The following is a 22,461-nucleotide window of genomic DNA, read 5'->3' on the forward strand; positions in this document are numbered from 1 at the left end:
AAGAGGGGGAAAAGAAGAGGGAAATGAAGCTTAACTTGAAAATACATTCAGGGTTTTTTTCACTGAATGTGTTAATAATGTCTTGAGTGCAACTGTTCTTCCTTCCAAAAGCCAAGTATTGACTATTAAGTGTTCCCTGTGTTGAAGAAGTAGTTTTCAAAAACATTGCATAACACATTGTGTAGGCCAATATTGCCCTTCCACTTACCATTCATCAACATTTTCATTTTTGATTGAATACAGTATTGTTTCGCTGATTGGCAAATAAATTAATATTGTCCAGAGTGAACTCATTATATTATACATTGCTTTTGCAACCAGAATTATATAGCACAGATGCAGTGGATGTCTGTGAACTCAAAAGTCTGTGGAAAAATACAGTCAGCTTGACTCCATTTATTTTTTTAATTAAAAGACGGCAAAAGCAAGCTTACTTCATAAACGTTTTTCTCACAGCAGTTTTGACTTAGTTCTTACTTTGTTATTTCTAGCTTTAAACTTCATTGTATTACTTTAGGATATACAGGTATATAAGCAAAATGTTTCCTTGTTTTTAAGCCTCTGATTGCATCTCTTTTGTGTTGCTGTTACCTTGTTTTTTGATTTTTGTGTGGGTTATTTTTTGGGGCTTTTTAATGATTCATTTTTTTTCCCTTTGTTTCAGCCAAACCTTTTACATCTAAAGTGAAACAGATGCGACTACATAAAGAAGATTTTGAGATTCTGAAGGTGATTGGTCGAGGAGCCTTTGGGGAGGTATGTGTGAGAAGGAGGTGGAAGGGTTTGGATAATTCTCTTGCAAACCTGCAGCACTGAGGAGAGACAGTTAATAACAATACATTGATATAGAAGTTTTTACATTATTTAGCCATCATCGATATTATAGGCCCACCTAATATTTGGTGCAAGTACATCTTGTTTTATACATTCCTTGACAGCTCTTTTTAAGTCTTGTGAATTTTGAGAGCAGGCAGGCTCACATGGATTAAGAGACCATGTTTCAACTGTCTGAGGATAAATCATTTGTTAGACTGATTACAGTCAGGAGGTGGAGTCCAGTGTGTAACTGATGGTGTAGAGATCTTAGAATTGCTAATTTTCCTAATAACTATATAGTCTGAAAGTAGATTTCAGCAGCTTGAATAGCCACATATTGACACTGACATTCCAACAACACAGAGAAGTCTCTCTTTTCCTGTCATTTAGTTTCGTATTTTAATGAATGTTTGAATATTTTTCCTGTATTTCTTTTTAGGACTTCAGCAGATGTTATTTTCTTTTTCAGTAGTCACCTACTGCTGTCAAACCATACAATTTTTTGCTGCTTCTGATTAAGCTATCTGTTATTTGAAGTTGCCAGACAAGTCTGTTGATCTCTAGGTCGAGGAAACTTTGAAGTGTTAGCGTTCTGCCCCATTTTTCTTAATTCTTTTGGGTGCATGAGCTTTGTTTTACATGCAGTACACTGTAGGAAGAGCAATCTAATGTACAATAGTGCCTTGAGTTTTTCACAGCCAAATATTCTGCAGATGTGGGTAGTGTGTAAAGCTTATGCAGGAGGTACTACATACTGCCTGAAAATACATGTGAGCTTAAACCCAAAGAGTAAGAAAAAGATTTTCTGATCAAAGTCTTCAATGCCTTTGGAAATGGAAGTTCTCTTTGGTAGGAGAGGATTTCTGGAGGCTCTAGCATGTGACAGAGAGTAGTTGTTCTCAGGTTCACTTACATGTTTGCATCTTGAGTCTTTGCTAGTCTGTGATCGTGGAAGAGCAGACTCCTGTAGGTAGTATTAAGGAAGAGGAATTTTCACTGTAGTGTGTGCCACTACATACTCTGATCTCTGTGTGCAAATATAATCATTGGGCAGCTGAAAAAATAACAAAAAAGTAGTATTTATTTAGCTGCTTTATCACTCTTGGGTTTGCTCCATCTGGAGTAAAACTTCTTTATAAAGGAGACTGATGGCTGAACTTACTCATGGATAATTTATCTTTAGACTAAACCTCTGCCACAGAGAATGTTGCAATCTCCATTTTGATGTAAACACTTCTGCTTAAAAGATTAGCCTTGGTCAGTGCTACCATAGGAGTTGCAGCTGAGTTCATTTACAGATTGTTTTAAATATAAGAGAAATTGCTGATGTTGGTGCCTTCTTGTCAGAAGGATCATACGTGGAACCTGCCTTGCATTCTGTTTTTAAGAGAAGTCATTCTTGTCTGCTAAATCAGCATCAAACTCCACAGCAGCTAAACCGCAAAGAAACCATAGTTCTTTCTCAGGAAGTTCTTTGTGGTGAATCATCCCATGAACAGTGAGAATGTAACTTTCCCCATCCCCTTCTGGGGACAGTCTGTGTAATTGGTTAGTTCTTCTCTTCTAGGAACAGTGTTTCTTTCTAATTCCTTATCTGAGGAAAATAGCATGACTCTATTAATTGTAAAACTCTCCAGCAAGGGGAAAACTGAAGTTCTTTCAGTGAAGATGTTTGGGTTTTTATGTCCGTAAAGTAGGACTTAATAAATATTTGGAAGGATATATGTCTTGCTAGGTTAGCAAAGACAAGTTCTACACAGACATTTGTCTAAGAAAAGTAGTTCTGTACAAAATTGCTAATTTTCCTGTAAAATAACCAGTAAATATCTGAGCAAGATGGAAAAAAGGACCACCAAATTTTACTGCTACTTAAACCACAAAAAACCCCCCTATATTAATATTAAATTGCACAATACTTGTATTTATTGAGACAGATTAAGAAATCTGAAAGAATGTATTTTCTTTCCAGCAAACTATAAATGAGACCAAGGTTGCTCTAGGTTACTGGGAGGGGTAATTTTTGTCTCCTGAATCAACACAATTCTGAAATTCTCTAGACTACAAAGTTAGTGCAAGTTTTCTTTGGCACAGTCTCAGACTTGTTCTTATTTTGATTTTACGCTACTCAATTTCTTCAATTTGCATAGTCAAGAAATATTTCCCTTTTTGTTTTCACAAGTTTAATGCAGACAAAAAAAGTAGTTTAAACAAGTTACTGCTTATAACTGTTAGAGTTCGTTGTTCCTAGTTTTGTTTTTCCCCTTTCCCTTTTTTCTGCCTTCTGAGAAGGCGTCCTTTTTGTCAAATTATTCACGTGCCCCTTCCCTCTGCATGCATACATTTACTTATTTACAATTACATGTAAGAGTGCTGTCTATAGAAAACACAGATGTTTTGCTTGGGGGAGGAGCAGGATTATCATAGTGAAATTAATAATGTGGACTTCAAGTGTTTCATTGTGCTGGCTTTGAGCATCAGGGTTTGAAAAACTAACTCAAAACAAAAAGACTTGAAACGTGGGAGCTGAAAAATGCTGCTAGGAAAGGTGAAGCGACTAGGCAGCAGCTCTTAGTGGTATCCCTCAGCAGTATAAAAGTGCAGTTTAGTGAAAGTCCTGTCTCATACAAAATTTTCAGTTGATTCTATTATAACTTTGAAAAAAAAATTCAGTGCATGCTTATGCTAGCAAATATTAGGTTGTTATGTTGTTGGTATTTTGAAGATGATGAATTTTGTAGCTCCAGAATGAGCTAGTTATTCCTTATTTTTGTCATTCTTTCTTGTCTGCTTGTTCTTGCTGGACAAGAAAACCAGTGCTGAATCTTCTTTTCTACTTGTATTGTTCTTATTTTTCTTTATTTTTTTTTCAACTTTAATAGCTTCTGTTCTAGTTTTTTTCTGTATAAGGCTGTTGCTTTTTAAGCAAAGGGAAAGTGCAGACAAATATCATAGAGACAAATAGCCAAGCTTGGGGCAGAAGGTGTCTGATAGCATGCCAAACTAGACTGCTGTTTGTTGGAAATATGGAAAATGGTTGGAAGACTGGGGAAAAAAACTTTCTATCTGACTAAACCCAAGATGTTTACATCAGCACATACCAATCTTGTGGTGGGTTTTTTTTTGTTGTTTTGGTTTTTAGTTTGGTTTTTTTGGGGGAGGGAGGGGGGTGCTGCTCACAGGGGAAAAAAAATTTTAAAAACGCCAACCTTTAGAAAGTCTGATTTTAAGAAGTTCCAGTAGCAAGACACTTCAAGATCACTAGGATGGGAATGATTACTCTTTCTTCAGTTTTGACAGCTTCGTTGGGGAAGGGAAAAGATCAAAACAAAATTCTGTGTGTATTTGTGCCTTTGTGTAGGTGGTAAATACTCTGTGTATATGTAAACACTGCCTGGGTTTGTAATCATGATTCAGAATTTTTTTTTTGTTACAATTAGAAACTACATCAGTCTACTCATTGCTGAAGTGTCAGATTTTACTTTCACAGTCTTGGAATGAGCATTTTAGAATTTACTTTCATAAAGCACTGAGACACCCCCAAAAACATGCTGTGGTTGCAGAAAGATGGTGATGATGTCTGTGGTCTTTTGTGTGTGGTGATTATTGATACAGAATAACATTAATGGCTTTCACAGACTAAAAGCTTCAGGCTGATTGTAAACACAGCTGCTAAACACGTCTATTTTTGTTCTTTAGTCACTCTTCAATGCTGTTACACATTTGCAGAAGGTACCAAGCCCTTGTTCATGCCACAGAAGACCTGTGTTCCAAATCTTCACCAAAGGCAGTGCTGTAGCTCCTGCAGTTGTGTCCAAGTGAATGCTGAATAGAAGACTGGAAAGTTAGGCAGCTGTGCAGTACTTACTGTGTGTCTTCCAATAACCAAGTCCTTTGCAGAATAACACAACTTTGCACTGAGCATGCTACAGTCAAGAAATGAAATTGGCCTTGAAATACTTGTATTGTCTTATGCCTCTGGCTGCCTCTACTCCAATGGATAATGGTGGGGAAAAGCTTACTTTCCATGCTGGGCAGCAGGAGCTGCTCAGCTTTCGGAGCAGCAGCCTTTTAATTTTTCCCTGCAAAAGTCCCAAAACCCTTAAAGGTCTTTGGGTCACAGCTGCATTGTAGCTTCACACCACAGGCTGCATCAGCAGGGATGTGTGTCCCTGTTGTCCAGGTTATGTTACCAGAACTTCTAACTAAGATTTAGCTAGTAAAGCAAAAGGATAATCAAGATCAAATCCACTCTCTGGGCTATGTATCACTGCAGAGGATTCATCTTTCCCTCAAAAAAAAAAAATTGTGATTCTCAGTCTTGGGTTACCATGCACAGCAGAACAAACATTCTTTATGAATTAAAATTGCTATATTTTAGGCAAAAGTAGTAATCCATTTTTGTTTTTCAAATCTGAAAGTTCCTTAATGGGTTCTAAATCTAAACTTGAACCTCATGTGAGGTAACCTTTAAAAATTTCAGTCCATAAACGAGTTTAAACAAATAAATATAGTACCTTTCTGTCTTATCTTCTCTTTTTATCTCTCCGCCGCTCCCTCCCCCTGCAGCCCCGGAAGGCAGTGGTGTCAAGGGCAGGGCTGATAATGCCCATATGGGAAGTGACACCTGCTTGGTCTGTGAATCCATAGCTAGGCAGGAGCTGAACTGTGAGGTACATGTTGGTTTAGACATCAGAGTACTTACTGCAAGCCTTCAACCTGCGCTTTTGCCTTGTTTGTGAAGCTGTTGCAGTTAATGACACATTTGAAGATGGTTGAAAGAAGTTTGCATGACACCTTCTTCAAACTGTCTGATCCTGTATTTTCTTTCCTGTTATCACTGTCTTCACACATAGCTGGTTTACTGATTATGAAAGAAGTGAAAGGAATGTAGGATTCAACCTTCGTATTTTTATTTGTCGCTGGCCTGCAGGAAGAAGATGATGATAATCTGTGTGACAGCATGTTGGTTTGTAACCAGATGCACACAGAAATAAATTTCTATCTGCTTTAGTTTTAAGATTCCTTTGAAAGGGAAGAGGCAGAACAGGATAGTTGGAGAGTGATTGTTAGAATGTAGTGATTGTTGACGTTTTCTAGAGTAGGGATGATAATGCTGGTCTAGTTCTGATCAGCAGCTTTGACTTTGTGGCACTTTCATACCCGTGTTGGTTAAGACACTGAGCTTTCCATACCCTGGGGAAGCCTGAACTGTGAAAACAAGTTTGTGTAAACTTCTTCCCTCCCTCTTTCCTAAAAATACTGTTAGCTTATATTATAGCTAAACGAAACTAATATTCTCAGAAAAGGATGGTGTCAGTGAACTTTGTTAATTTATTATTGCAGAGGCCTATGGCATCTAATGTTTCCGAAGCTATGAGGGGAGGAGGGGCAGCTGGGCAGGCTTGTTTTGTTAAGTTTTACTTCTCTAGAAATTGTGCATTTTACTGTTTCCGTGCTGCTTACAACAGACGTGATAAAGAGCTCATTGAACTTCAGGTGGAAAAATGTGAAGTCATTCCCTCTGAAGAAAATCTAGTGCATTATTTGAAACGAGAGTGGAAGTTGTTTTATGGCAAACCTACCGTTTTATTTGTATCTAAAACCAAAAACACATGGTTTATCTTGATTTAGAATTTGCTTCACTGTTACCTTTTCTTGAGGGCTCTGAGATTCAATTTGTGTGTAGCACTGAAGTCCAGGAATATAAAGCATAGAGCCAGAGAGAGCTTCATGTCACTGTGATAGAGCGAGAAGTGTGATGGGCAGAAATGCCAGTTCTTCTCCGATGGTCACCTAGAAAAAATTATATGTAGGGTAAGTGGGATACATAAGGAAAGCTTACAATACACTTTGAATTTTCCTATACTATTGAGGTGTTTCTGTCTTGATGGTATTGTGTGGCATTGTCTGCACAGTAAAAATGTGTCCAGAACACTCAGGAAAAAGCCTTCAAAACTGCAAGGCTACATAAAAATGAAAACAGTATGCATTTTCTTTTTGTAACTTACCTTTCATTTCTCTTTTCCAGGTTGCAGTAGTAAAACTGAAAAATGCAGATAAAGTTTTTGCCATGAAGATACTTAATAAGTGGGAGATGCTGAAGAGAGCTGAAGTAAGATTACAATAATGTTTTCCATGATTGTGTCCCCTCTTACTCTGCTGAATTGACATTTCTCTGTCCACAAGTCTCCATGTTAACTAGAGGTTTAGAGGAAGTGCTTCACTATTTACTGACAGTATAAAGATTAATATTAAATAAGCTTAAAACAATTCATCAGAAGGGTTAAAATGGCCTGGAATCTTGACTTCTATGGGGCTGGATGTTTTTGACATTAGATCTTTTCTGTAATTGCCCAAGAATTACCAGCTACACAAGTGATCTTCTAATGCATTTGTTCCAGTTGGAAATGTAGTCTTTAGCAAGTATTTTCCATGGTGGAAGGTAGTTACTGGGCTATAAGAAGGTAATTGCTGAGCTAAAGCTCATCAAGCCTATTAGTTTATCAGTGGTTAGAACTTAGTAAAGGCCCAATGAGTAGACTGAAAAATCAGAAAGATAAAGGTTTCAAATTAATTAGAGTGCATGTTTCCTAAAAATGTTTATCTGCAAAATTATGATTATTAATGATGAAAAGTTCCTCGTTATAGCTGGAGTCCATTTTGTGTCTGAAAAAGGTGGAATAGCTCTTTTACCAGCCTTGCTTTTTGCCTTAGCTGCCTACTTCCATTATACAACACTGCTCTTCATAAAGTCCTTGATATATTTCCCCTGGATTCCTTTGAAAAGAAGCTTATAAAATGCAGCCTGCACCTGAATACTTGTGTATTAATTTTAGATGGAACATGTATCTAACTTTCTAATTTGCTTTGAAATTCTTTATCGATGCGTACTAAAGATACACTCATAAATATATAGTTTTTATTTGAGACCTCAGCTTTGCTGCTCTCAGACTGCCTTGCTGTTCAGCTGCTTCCAAGTTTTTTCTGATTTCCGCATTTATGTTTTAATTACATCTTGGTAGGAAGTGAGATCAATGGGAAACCATCACACTTTTAAAAAAATGTATTCAGACAAATCAAAGCCAATTTCTGATGTGTGCACATCCTGTCTCTTTTAATGAAAATGTTATCGCATTAAGCAGTATAAATGGCTTGCAGATTGTGGTTAGATGTGCACAATGTGTTTGCTTCTTATCCAGAAATTATTCAGATACTGAGCAATCTGGCACTAGTCTTGATATAAAGAGGTATTTCTCTCCAAGACAAATGTCATTACTGTAAGTTTTTATTATTTCAGTGAAAAAGAAAAGACCAGGAATAAAGCTTCACTCTATTTTTAAATGTACCCTTTTAAAGTGAGTTTGAAAACTGTTTCTTTTCATTAACATACAGTTATAAATAGGTTTCAAAAATTTTTCTCTATTCAAGGTATTAAAAATACTCTTCCCATGGGTCCAGCCGAATTTCTGAAAGTCTGAACCATTAGCCTAAAAAGAATTACAGCTATGTTTTTCCATGTATTTGTAACCCATGGGTATATAGTGGAAAGAGAACCATCTGGAGTGAAAATGCATTATAAAGCATGACCTTTAACAACTGTAACCTGTCATTTTTAAACATTCATGAATGCACTTCTTACTGCTGATGGGGAAAATGACCCAGTTTGGCTCTGTTAGCCGGTATGCTGCACTAACACTGAGATACACAGGAAAATCGTGCAGTCCAAAAATACAAGCATACAGAAAGATCTGTATGTTCATATACCTCTGTATCAACAGTGTGGGAAGTGGCAGTCATTTGTAAAAGCAAAGAGGGAGTATGTACTCAAAAAAGGCTTGAGAATGCCAGATTAAGGTTGGGGACTGCAAGCTCTGAGTGCAAAAAGTTTGTTGTGATAAAATTGTACAGGTTGCAAAGTCAGTGTTCTTTTTTGTATAATACAGAGCATAAATTTTCCAAATACCAGCCACTGTTGAGATGGGATGCAGAACTGGGAACGTTACTGATACAAGGAGTACCTGGAAGTGTGTGACATCTTGCTGTTACACTCCCAGACCTGTTCCCTGAGCGTTGACAGTCACTTAGAGTTACAAGTGTGCCACGCTGGTGCCAGATGAGGCTCAGGAGAGACCAGGACAAATATTAGGCAGCATGGAAGCAGTCAGCACCCCCAGCACTTGCTGGCTCTGAGCGATGAGAACATGAACACCAAAAGCAGAACAAGTCAAATTCTTTGCTGCTTGAAGACCACGATAACAGGAGAGAGAGAACCACAGCACTGAGTTGGCTTTACTGTGACAGAGGGTTGGATCAGATGACCTCTGGAGATCTCTGCCAAGAGTTCAAGGAGACTGCCTAGGGAAGGTGAAATGTAATGCTGGAAAAATGGAAGGCACAAAAATAGGCTTCATTTAAAAAAAGCCTGATTGAGCCGTGTTACAGTAATTAAAAGAACCACTGCTACTGTCTCTTTTTGTTGTTGTTGGATTTTTTTTTTTTTTTTTTTTTTACCATTTCAACTCTGGCTGTTGCTGTCTCAGCTGTGATCTACTGTGATAGTAGCTGTTGCTTCAGCTCTAGGCATGCTGCCCAGAGGTGGGTGTCTGGCGTGCTCAAGGAATGCACGGTCTTTTGTCAAATCATGACAAAAACAAGTGGAATTATATAAACTCTCTAGTAACTAATCCTATGAATTGTGTCATAACAAGTAGAGAAACTACCTGCTATTCATCCTTGTGAAAACAAGAGTTCATAGTTGTTTCTCTCTGAAATATGTCAAGGGTTTACAAACAAGGAAGGAAAAAAAACAAGCTGAAGCATCAAACAGCTTTTTTTCCTTCTGAAGATGATCCATGCTCATTCTCCTACCCCAGGTCTATTTTTCATTCAATATCCTTTGAAGGTGTTTGTTTTAAGTATGTCTTGCTATTTTCTCAAATTTCACTGTTTTATCTCCTGTGTTGTGCAGTGATTAAAATATGTCACCTTAATTTTTCCTGGTCTTTATCATTCTTACTCACTGTATTCACCAAGAAAAGAACTTGTGATGGTTTATTTGCTTGGAGGAGGGAGTTACTTGCTGCTTTGTTTTTTTCTGCATGTATTCTTGTGCATATCTCAATCTCAAATGGTATTTCACTTTCATTCTTCACTTTCCAAATCTCACAGCCAGCAAAAGCCATGCCAGAGTTCTGCTATTTTCCTATTGGATTTGGAAATTAAACTGAAAAAATAAAAGCAAAGGCTTGAATTTCCTTTAAAATTAGCTGTCTTGAAGATGGAAGAGACAGAGCAGGGTTCAAAATGATGAAACATCTTTGTGAAGAGGAGAGTGTGCTGGAATAAAATATGGTCTGTGGTTTTCTCAAACTCTCTATTCTAAATAGAGCCTGTACAATATTATTCTTTCCTTTGCACCATCTTTTAGATCTTTTTTTTTCTGAACAAAATTATGTGTTGGCTTTGTTATTTGGTACCTTTTGTTTTCTTATGATACCACTTCAGAACTCACTTTGTTCAAAATATTTATGGGACTTCTTTGCTATAGTTTCTTTTTGGCTTTTCATTGGTTGGTCATTTTTGTGTGTCATTCTGCAAAATTGTTTCTGCTGAGGTTTTTTTTTTCACTACTCAGGGTAAGTTGCAAGACCTTCGTTGGATTAAATGCCTCGTTGCTTTGCACTTGGTTTTCTTCACATTTTATCTTCTTTTGTTTTGTACAAACCTGTGTTCCACAGTTCTTGGCAGTTCTTGTTTCTCCTCTGTTCCACTTGATATGAAGGCACCTCCTGCCACCTGTTTTTCTTTCCAGTGTACAGAGGGGAAACCTCTTGGGATGTCTGATCAATGGCTTATATCTGGCAAGATCACTATTCATTTCTCTCTGCTTTTCCTGAGCAAGGGGTTTGGAGAAAGTGGTTAATGATTATCATCAAGTGATGACTACGTGGAGTCATTGGCAGCTACTTTCAAATTAGGAGAAACTTATGTGAAAACTCAAGTGTGAAGCTAGGCTAATAGCATGATGAGATAAAACAACATAAGACTCCAGATTCCAGCTCTCTAACTCCTAGTGCAGTTACAAGTATCTAATGCCATTATTGATTGTTTTTCTTAATCACACATTGCTATTCTGTCATTACTGATGCATCAAGATTTTGACATTTTAAAAGATAGGAAGCAGCAGCTTATTTATCGCTTTGCCTCACTTAACAGTACAGAGAAGTACAACTGTTTAAGTTTTAAGAAGGTGGGCTCTTCTCATATCTATTTTTTTTTTTTTAGATTTTGTCATGTTTGGATAGTGTAATAAATGACTTCTTAAGTGAGAGGCAGTTTTGATTTTTCTCCTCCCAAATATAATGTTAAAACACAGTCAGATTGCTAAATGTTTTTCTTTATACATTTTACCTAATGCCTATAATATTTTTCTTCCCTTTAGACAGCCTGTTTTCGAGAAGAGAGAGACGTGTTAGTGAACGGAGATAACCAGTGGATCACAACATTACATTATGCATTCCAAGATGAAAACTATTTAGTAAGTGTTGCTTTTATATATATGTAAATCTGTCTGTGTGGAAATGCAGAGTCTTGGTTGTGGTTTGAGACAGAAAAGTAGTTTATTTATTACTTTTGTGTTCTGGGCCATACAGACCATGTGAGGATCTGTGATTTTTCCATAAAATTCTAAAGGGTGGAGGCTGGTCAGAAACTTCCAAAGTTTTGCTATAAATGCCTCAGGAAGGCAGGTTAGTTTTCTAAGTCACTCTACATTTGTTGATTAGCCTTGGTCTATCTGCAGATTCTTTCTTACAGTTTGTCATTCCAGTTTAATTGGATTCATAAAATTAAAAGTGGACTTATGAACGTAGATTTTCTATTTTACTTTAATTTTTAATGATTAACTATACTGATTACTGTTTTACAGAGAAAAATTGGGAATAGCCCTGTTTTGAAACAATTTACTATTTTGAGGACTTAAACTCAGTAAGCTGTCACAAAACAATAAAATGTTATTGCAACATGGAAGAATGCCATTAAATGCTCATAAATAAGAATTGGAAGCTGTAATTGTAGATTAAAATGTCTCTTTTATGTTACTTAATTTTTTGAGTATTTTCAATGACTCACAAAAAGAAACTTACATGAGGAAAAGTGGCCAATTTTCTACAAAATCTTTTCCACTTAAAAAGTGTTTTGATTGTGATACAGTTTTGGTAGTATTTATGCTTGAAAAAATAAACAGCTATGCATTGATGGCTTTTGATTATCTGGGGTTTATTGCCACGTGCTTTGGATTCTCTATCATTAGCAATTCTAATAATTTTTTTAGAATCTACTATACAGCCACAGTCATTTTTTCTTCCAAGTCTGTCTGATACAAAAGTGCTATACCTGGAACTTATGCAGACTTGCTGTGGTTTTTTGCCATTCTATTGCACTTCTGTCAGTTAGATGCCTGGGCATCCATGGGTTTTGGTAGATTTGTAAAGAAACGGGGCTCTGGATTTGTAAGTCTAACTGTTGGCATAAATACCTCCCAGCCAGCTTCCTGCTTTGTTAATGTGGACAGTAAAATTAATCTCTTGTATTGCATAATTCTGATCTTATCATTAACAACACTTCGAGGAAAGTATTATATATTCCACAACTGCCTTATAGAATTTGTTTTATTCTTGCCAGTTTCCTTGTTTCCACTAAGCACAGAGCAGGTTCTGTTCTTCATCTTTGATCATCTGCTGACAGGAGCTATTTCTGCAGCCTGCTGGGCAAAATATCAGGAATACTGGGAGTTTGTATCATCAATAGTTCTCCATATGCTTTTTATTAAAATCATGTGTAACACAAGTGGCCTTTAAAAAAATCTGTGTAGATTGAGCAGTAGATGTGCTTGAGTAGTGACTGTTGCTTGCCCTGAGATGGACCTCAGCAGAGTGGAGAACTGGACAGAGTGAAAACTCATGAAGTTCCACAAAGAGAAAGGCAGTGCCCTGCACCTGGGGTGGAATAAAAGAAACTCAGTACATGCTGGGGGCCAGGTGATTGGAAAGCAGCTTTACTTCAGGTCCTGGCAGATAACGAGCTTGACCAGGAGCTAGCAATGCACTCTTGCAGTAAAATAGTCCAGGAGTATTCTGGGTTGCAAGAAGTGTTGCCAGCAGGTCAGGAGAGGTTCTTTCTCTCTGCTCAACCCTGCCCCAGCTGCACCTGAAGTGCTGCGTCTGGATTTGAGCTCCCCAGGGCAAAAGCGAGATGGAACTACTGGAGCAAGTCCATTGTGAGGCCAGTAGGATGATTGAGACACTGGGGCTTCCTTCCTGTACAGAGATCTGGGGTTCTTCAGCCCAAATAAATGTAGGATGGAGAGGGGGTTATCATCAATGTGTATAAACACCCAGTGGAGGGAGTCAAGACAAGGGAGCTGGATTCCTCTCAGTGCTGCCTGGGGGAAGGACAGGAGCCAGTGGACACAACCTGAAACACACAGAGTTTCATCCGAAAACAAGAAAACCCTTCTTTATTGGGAGATACTCAAACCCCAGCTGGAGACACTCATCATCAGCCTTTTCTAGCTGACCCTACTTGAGCAGATGAGGTCTGAGGAGGTCCCTTCCATGAAATGAATCTGTGATTTAGGATTAAATGCCTGTGCTAAACTTCCCCTTGTTACTAGAATTTAGAGTTGTTAAATATATGCTTTTTTTTTCTCTTGGAAAGATGGTGCTGTCGTACAGTAGTATTTTGAGAAGTATTTGGGACTTAGATAGATCTGGATGATTGTGTACATTTAGGAAGTATTTTTAAAGCTTAAAAAAACCCGTTTTTCATAAGGACGTGGATATTTGACATTGGATATTTGATGGAATTTTTTAATGTAAACTTTAATTTTTAGGTTTGACTGTCATTCCTCGCATGTATTCATTCTCACAGCTTAATACCCTGAGTTACAGTTTAAATGTTGGCTTATTCGAGGAACTGAAGGTTTCTGTGTCATTAGGCTACTATGTTGCTCTTGCAAATATAGGAGGAGGTGCAGAATCCTGTGTTTTAAGAGCCGAAATTCCACTATTTTGCTATATCCAGTAGCTGAGTTGCAGAGGTTTTAATAGTGCTGAAGAATGAGTGCAGAGATCCCACATCAAAAGTTTTTTTTCAATATACTTTCAAACCAGTAAGTTCAGCTCTTGGAGATATCTGTGCAGTGCATCACTGAATAATAAATATCTGAAGTTCCAAAGGCTTAATGCATTTTCTAAAACTGTAAAACACAAGAAACTAATACGATCAATCTTGTTCCAGAGGGAGCGTAGGAGCGCCACTGAATAGAAGATACTTATCTTCTTTAAGGATTGTGAGCATAATTTAAGAAGTTTATTATTCCTGTCACAAAGCAACAGATAAAAAATTGACTATCAACATTTTTAAAATCTTGTGGAAATGTCTTTTGTGCTTTCTTATGCACTTGGAATCAATGAGTATGCCCACGTTATTCTGTGTCAAGCTGTTAAAATCTTTGTTCGTCACCTTTATTATTGTGGAAAATAAGAGGGAAAAGAAACATGTAAGATTTCTGCCTGCCCTTATCTTCCCTAGAGCTGGCATAATTTTTCAGACTTTTTTTCTTCATATTTTAGTGTCTTTTTCTGAGAATGGGAAAGGCAAACATGTTAGGGGAACTAATATAAATAGTCCCTTTAGGTTCCATTTTCAGAATTTTAAAGAAACAAATCGGGGTATACGTTATTACATTGTCAATATTTTTTATTATTTATGGTCTTAAGAGTCACTGCTTCAAATGCAGATAGGCTGCCTTCCTGGAAACTGGCTGGAGCTCTAAGCAAAACCTTTCAGATAGTCTAGTGGAAATTTATTCTTAGGCACGTGATTTTATTCTTGGGGCTGTCCTGTGAAGGGCCAGGAGCTGGACTTTGGTGATCCTTGTGGGTCCCTTGCAGCTCAGGATATTCTGTGATTCTAATTAACCTGTCCACAATGATGTTTGAAGGTAATGTCTTAGCAGTGCATGTTAAATTAGAATGTTTATAATTAGTTTGTTAGCTATAATTAGTTTGATTTTTTTTTTCTTTTCCCCATTTACCCTTTCAGGTGCTGTTTCTTAATTAAAAACAAACTAAACTAAGCTAAAATATATTAATCCTGAGTTTCACACTTAAGTTTCACTTCTTCCAGTCATTTTAACTATGTTGCTAAAAGAAGTGGCATTTTATTCTGTATATACAGTAAAATGCAGAAAGGCTCTGATTTCTTTAAAATCTTTGCATCCACTTTTATGGCTGGCAAGTTTTATGTTTCATTAATACATAAGAAATCACTATTTTTCTCCATCCCTTCAATTAGAGAAGGTGACATATATTTTATGTTGGCAGGTCCTGTATCGTGTGTAATGTCAACAGTTTCTGGAATTATGTTGTGGGTCATTGGAAGTCTCTCAGACTTTGCCTTCATCTGAATAGTCTTAAAACTTTACTCTCCAAAGAAATTTGTTTAATGGGAAAAGAAGATGGTAGGAAAAAAGGGGAGGGGAAGCCTTGGAAATTAGGGCAACATAAATGAGATTACAAATTAACACACTTGTTTCATTTTTATAGCTCTGTACTTTAATCCTTACTCCTTTAACATTCCAACAAAGGGTGCTGTTTTCTTAAGGGAATCCAGAGGGTCTAGATATTTCATGTTTGGTGATGGGACTGTTGATGATGTTGGTACTATTTTGCCATGAAACTTACTGTATTTGTGGAGGTATAAATATGAAAAATATTGAAGTAGGCTATATGTTAAACAGCAGCTGAACTGACTACTGTTTTCAGAGCACCTAAGCATCTTGGTTAGTTTTTTTTTATGTCCATAATAATTTTTGCAGTGAATTAATTTTTATGCTTCAATGAGAATTAATCTTCTATTCACTCAATAAATTGTGATTATTTCCCCCCTCACTCTGTTCTTTTATCCTTCCCATTCCATAGTACCTGGTTATGGACTACTATGTTGGAGGAGACCTGCTTACATTGCTCAGCAAGTTTGAGGACAGACTCCCTGAAGATATGGCTCGTTTTTATTTGGCTGAAATGGTGATAGCCATCGATTCAGTCCATCAGTTGCATTATGTTCACAGGTAAGTAATTAGAGCTCCGAATTCCTGTTGGAAGTTGATGCTTGATGGAGTGAAACTACTTCCTGTTAGAAGATTTTAAGTTGGTAACAAGTCCTTGCTGTGATAGTGAGCATGATAGAATCAATCTCTCTCTATGTTGTGGGTATTGGAGCTGTTGCTAAACTTGTGCATATGGTCAGAGGCATGAATGAACCTCCAAAAGCATCTCTTGAACCTTGCACACTGCTATGTTTGAGAGTTAATGATCCATAATTTATAAAAGTAAAACTGGAAACCTGTTTGTGAAATGTGATCAATTTTGAACAGGTTTCTTGAAAGGTCAAATTCTGTTCTTTCATTAATCTGTTTGATTTATACTGAAGCTGAAAACACACCATTTTCTGCTTTGAAATTTTTTTCAGCATTTTCTTTTGGACTTAAGGATATAGTCCTTAAAATAAATTGAGGGCAGCTAAATGAATGGAAGTACTTAAATTGTGGTACTTACCTTTACCTTAGTGTGTATGTGTATATATGCATATATATATTTATATATATGTATTTATAAATCCTGTGTTCATGGGAAAATATTAAGTCATTTGTGTCTAGCTTTTTTGGAGACCATGACTGATTTTTCCACAAAACTAGCATCATCTTTTCTTTGATATATCATTTTCTGCTGAAATCCATGGTAATTCTTGTGTGCAGAGGAAAAGGTTATCTTACAAGAGGCAGAATCTTCAAATGCACTTAACAGATGTACTTGACTCTGATAGAAGTCAGGAGGAAATCTCCCAGTTCTTTAAGCTGAATCATTAAGTTGGCAGAATGAGCTCATTTGATACATTCATCTATTTGGCTTAATGAGGGTCTGTACTAACCAAGTCCTCTTTTACTATTCCCGCTTGGCTGCTTCACTGCAAATAAGGTGTGTGGGAGGAGTGGGGGAGTGGGTTAGGGTTGGGTTTTTTTATCCAAAAGGTGTATTGTGGTTGGTTTTGGTGGGTTACTGGGTTGTGTTTTATTTCCTTTGGAATTCTGGCTTCTCGTGAGAGAGCTGGTGGGTTGGTGCTAAACTGCAAATCACTCTTTTGGAATTGTTTGAAGTCTGCTAGTTTTGCTGAAGAGCTGTGTCTGCCTGCTAAAGACAGCTTTCTGTGATAATGTCTCATGGGAAAAAACAGAGTACTTTCCTTGAGTAGTGAAGATTTGAACAGTGTAATTTCTGCCTCTTGTTTTGTTTTGTTTTTTGCTTAGGACCTGATGTGAAAGGTTTTTGCTTTCAATTTAATTTCGATCTAATCCTTAAAATGTGTTTGTGGGTAAATTGGTGAGACACTATCTACTGTTGCCAGGTCTTTTACCCAGTAAATCTGCCTATGGAGCACTAACTCTTTCCAGAAGAACATATTCCTCCTACCTTTTCCTCCAAACAGATCAAAATCTTTGTAATTCAGTACTGCTAGTATGTAATGTGCAGCAGATGTGATATTTCTTTCCATCCTCAAACAGTAGTGTCCCCAAGATTAAATAGGTGCTGGTGTGAAACTCAGGATGAAAATAGTAACATTGAAGTTGAAAGCAATATGCTAATTATTATGCTTGCATATTTATTCATATGACTTTTTTTACCCCAAAAAAAAAAAAAGCCCCTATGCATTCTTGGTCCTTTTTTGTTTGATTTGTGGCATTGCCGGTGAACTTCATGTTCATAAATTTCTAAATGCCACTTTGGCATTTTATCATTAGTGCTGCTGTAATACAATGCCTGTTTATAAAGGCATGTTTGGCAAGATTAAAAATGTAAAGAGCACTTGAGTATATGTTAAATGATCAGCCTTTGAAATGAGACCTGTTTCACTGTTATTTTTATTAAGATGTTTGCAACTGGTAAAGCAAAAGAACGGAAAAGAAAACCCATCATCTAAATGCCACTAATGCTCTTTTCCTGAAGGCTTAACCATGGTGGTCACATCCTTTTTTGGGAGTGCCTTGCACACAGTAAAGGATGTAGGAGAAGAAGGAGGAAATAGTGCTAAAAGCAGGATTAATGTGGCAGCTGCAGTAGTGGTATCTCAGTTGAATAGCCAGTGTGCATCAGGATTTGATCTGGGTTGCTACTGAACTAGAAACCGTGCTTTAGGCGTGTTTTGGTCAAGGTTCTATTCACACAGTAAGATAGCAGATTGCTTTGTTTTGTTTCCTTTTAGTGCCCCAGTTCTTTCAGGATAGATTTTCACATTAACCATTCATAGTGGTGTACTTCGATGGTAATTTTTTGGTTTTCTGTGAATGTTTCTGTACTTTTTGAAAATAGTATTTCTGTTTTTCTTCTAAGTGTGTCACTCCATTTGTGCCTTTCTAGCATCTATCACTTTTTAGTTGTCAATTAGTTTTGTTTGGGAGTGATGCTGATTACTCCCAAAGTAGCTGTTTTTGTGCCAGCCACTGATGTCAAATGCAAGACACTTTCCTTTCCTAAAGTACATTGGCCAAGATTCTGAAATGTCAAATGCAAACAACCTCAGCATTACTTGAATTACTGTATTTCAGGTTTTCAGTTCCAAATTTGAATGTTATTTCTGCAGTAGCATTGTGGGATTGCAGGATGAATTTATAGTGGGAAGGAGATTAAAATCTAGGTATTAATAAAATTGTGCAGATCAATTGCATGGTGTTTTTGAAGCTATCTCCTGATATCTAATGAAATTAAGAAAAAGAAAAGTTGCTGACTAAAAATAACATCAATGGTTATTTTTAGGGTATTCTTAATGTTTTCTCAGGTTGTATCCTCTTTTTAGTTTCAACGAATGTGTGATTCAATGTTTTTGAGATAACATCAATCAGAACAGAAACCTTGCATAATTTTTCATTTCTGACTAATTAATTTCTGTGAACAAATCTTGTGGTATTTTACCTGGCAGCTAAATGATGGCTCAGAATGTAAACAAAATGGCCATTTCTTTAGTGTCTTAGCTTTTGCCATTGGTATGAATTCACTAGCACTGGCACTACCAAGTGATGTTGAGAGCTCCAAGGCTAGTTTTAGAAAGGAAACTTAATCTGAGTTAAATATATGTGCAGCTGTTCAAAACAAGAAATAAAGTATGTATTTGTATTTCTCACAAATTCACAACTTCTTTGGGAAGCATATACCTAACCCTGATATCTTCAATTACAATTGGTACCAGTGAAGTGGTGCTTGCTTTTAGGACAAGTGTTGTCTTGTGCCAGTCTTCTGCAAATTGTGGTATCATACAGGTTAAGATTTTCCATTTATTAGGAATCAACATCAATTTGTCTTTTATTTTTATATATTCTTAGCACCTTTCTTTTGGTTTTTTTTTTCCTCCCTCTGAAAAAAAAGTCTCTACATGCATTAATATTAATTTTATTTTCAAGGTTGTGTTGTTACTTAATTCCTCATGGCATATGTTAAAAGCTTATCTTTGCATGCATTACCAAATATCCAGGTGTGGACTGAGTAAAACACTTCTCAGTGTAAGCTAGGTAGCTACACTTTCTTTATGTTTGTGTTACCACAAACACATAACAGTTGTTTTTCCTACAGCACCTTTATGATTTTATTGGTGAACCAGGTTTTCTCTCAGTTTTATGTAAAGTAGGAATTCTTAGTTTTGTCTAAATCCTTTAGAGTAAAAAAACAAACAAAAAAACCCCATAAAACCAAGGCAAAACAAAAAAAAACAAACAAAAAACCCCAAAAACTGGAGAAGGCCTGTCTGCCACAGGAGGGAATTTTCCCTGAGAATTGCAGAAGATGCCCTCTGGACAGGAGCTTGTCTGGGGCACACTCAGTGTGTCACTGGTGGCTTTGCACACCCCTGCACTGTCTGTGCCTCTGCCTTTTGTGCTGTCTTCTGAGGCAGCCCCTTAGTAAGGGTGCATCTAAGTCTGTCTCTGTCCTAAATTTAATTTAGGGCATGACATCTTCTTGAAAAGTACAGAAATATAAGTGTTAATGTGCTTAAATAATTTTCATTTTGACTTTCTTTCCTCCACCTATTTATTCTGTTCAGGGTTGCACAGTGATTCGGGGCAGAGCTAATTTGCAGCTAGGGAGTGTTCAACGTTTAGACTCATGATCCTCCAGACCACTACAAAAATAGTCATTTAAAATAGTTTCCATATATTGGCACGCACCCACATTAAACAGTCATCTTTTTCTATTGAATGGTAAAGCAATCCTTAGTTACCTTCTAACCAAGAAAATATTTTGGGAAGATTATGAAACACCTGTGTTAATTACCATTTTTGTTGGTTAAGTTTATGGGAGGATAGTTAAGACTACAGGGCAATCTCTTTAAGTTACATACATGTCAGGTGTTGTCTTTTGCATGTGAAAAGATAGGCATGCAAAGTGTAAACACACCCACTTCCAGAAAATATGTGAGATTACAGTTAACTCCATCAGGGTGATTCTGGATTTCTGGTTGCTGCTGTCTTTTAGTTGCAAGGATTTTAGCATTTTAAACCACCAGATACCTGCTCTTATTCTTCACCTTTGATTTTCTATATCAGCTTCTGAAATTTAAGCTGAGCTTCACTGGAACATTTGAGTTCTTAAAATGTAGAGCAGCAGAATTCTCTGAGGAAGTGACATCCTTTCTGAGAAATACTGAACATAAGGGAATAAATCCATTAGAGGCATAAAAGAACTGCCTATTCCCTATCAAGCTAGACTCTTTGCTTTTAACATGGAGGTTCTATTTGTCCTAAGTAGAAATCATCTTAGGGCAATCCTTGAAATATTTGCTGTCAGCAGGCAGCTGAAATCTGGTATCCTTTTTGTAGGATGCATTTCACTTTCAACTGTAAGTTTCATTGCCAGCGTATCCATTTTTGACTTGCTGAATAAGTGGTTTTCTGTCTTCTGGGTGTATCCCGTCTTTACTGATCATTAATTTGCTTAAGTGGAAAATTTAGGGGTGGAAGGCCCATCTTGGGAGTTAGCTGCATTGCGCGGTATGTCTGAGTTGAGTTGGCACAAGGATGAGCCAAGTGCTCTGGCCCTTGGTAAACTGAGCCCTCATTGTGGGTTTGAAAGAAAGCAATGTCGTATTTTAAGTGTTTACCAAACTTTGCAACAGACATAATGTGGAATACACACATGAAGATGTCCTTACAAAGTGCTGAGAGTGAAGGAAACAGGACTAGAAAAATAAGGAAAAAATAACATTGGATTATTTTGATAGTTACTGAAAATGTATTGCTTTGAAATGTGGCATGGTTTCGTTTTACATGGAAAACTGCAGGACAGAAAGTTATTTTAGTGAGTGTTTAGTAAGCCAGTGCTTCCTTACTAGGTATTCTGTGACAAAGGTAGGAGAGCTCTGTGAGTTGTTTTCCTCTCCATTTTTCCACTGAGTAGGGGCTGGATACAAAGGTTATCTGGGCCTTCATTCTGCCCTGTGACCTGTCTGGTACAAACGCTGGCAGCTGCTCTCAAAGTGTGCCCTCGGGGTGGCACCTGACCTGCTCTGAGGGCTGGATGAGGTTAACGCTGGTTGACTACAATTCATCGGTAGGATTTCCAAAGGAGCTTGCCATGACCTAGAAGTATTTTGAAATAAAAGGCCCAGAGATGCTTGAAGTGCCAAGAGCTAGTGGATCACACTTGGCTGTACAGCATGGAGAAGGCAAATGGTTGTGTGTTTCATGGGAGTGTTAATTTGAGTGAAAGCTGTGTAGTGGGTGACTGAGCTGGTATGGACCTATGTGTATATTCTGTGTTATTCGAGCAGAAGGAGTTTAAAAACCCTAAAACCAGCCCCTTAAGCAATAGAAGCCTTGAGCAGTCCTTTCAGCGGAGGTGCCTTTACAAATGTATCTTTGGACCTTTTTTCTCCCATTGTTCCTCTCTCCCCAAGCTCCAGGCATCCTTTTATGCTGAAACAAAGGCTTGTGGCACGGTGCAGGGAACTGAACAGGGACACCAGGCTAAGTGAGAAGTAACTTTACATTTTAACTAACCTGGGTCAATTCTTCAATCTTACAGGGAGTAGTAGGAAGTCGCTTTAAGCCAGTCTTTTCAATAAAAACCTTGTTCATTACATTGTGCCTGTTTCTGCCCTACATCCCTTGATGTACTTGGGTTATCTAGCAATGTGATTTTAAAGAAAGGGCACGAGAAACAGTTGGAGTATCATAAATGTATGATATTGTCAGCTTACAGTAAAACCATCCCCTTTAATGTTTGACCTCCCAACAAAGGAGGTTGTTGATTATTGTCAGCTGAGGAAGGCTGGCATAACAAGGCCTGCACCCCTCCTTTCTTTCTGAGTCCCTACCTGTCCTTTAGCTGGTACTATTTCTCCCTTACAAGAAAGGAGGATTGCGTAGATGAAGAGTTGCTATTTTTTCTTGTTGGTTTGTGTACCTTCTGGATGAGATTGCTCAAAAGGCAGATGGATGTGAGCACTCTTCCAGATGGTATGTAATCCCCCTTAGGTAGGAACTGGTTGTGATTGTCATAAAACAGAAGTGTTTAAACCCTCCTAAAAGTGAAAATG

At 37.4% G+C, this 22,461-nt stretch overlaps 1 protein-coding gene across 4 annotated transcripts in view; it reads left to right on the plus strand.

Annotated features, from left to right (window-relative positions):
• CDC42BPA (CDC42 binding protein kinase alpha) overlaps positions 1-22,461 on the plus strand; it is a 185,428-nt gene that overhangs the window by 57,921 nt on the left and 105,046 nt on the right. For all 4 annotated transcript variants that reach the window (XM_066178138.1, XM_066178139.1, XM_066178141.1 and 1 more), the window contains exons 3-6: positions 665-756; positions 6,845-6,928; positions 11,258-11,353; positions 15,801-15,949. In XM_066178138.1, coding sequence (XP_066034235.1) covers positions 665-756; positions 6,845-6,928; positions 11,258-11,353; positions 15,801-15,949 — 421 coding nt within the window. The remainder of the gene's footprint in view (positions 1-664; positions 757-6,844; positions 6,929-11,257; positions 11,354-15,800; positions 15,950-22,461) is intronic.

This window comes from Chamaea fasciata, unplaced genomic scaffold, assembly GCF_029207755.1.
Source record: "Chamaea fasciata isolate MVZ Bird 193981 ecotype frontalis unplaced genomic scaffold, bChaFas1.0.hap1 SCAF_3, whole genome shotgun sequence".
In the NCBI taxonomy this organism is placed as follows: Eukaryota; Metazoa; Chordata; class Aves; order Passeriformes; family Sylviidae; genus Chamaea; species Chamaea fasciata.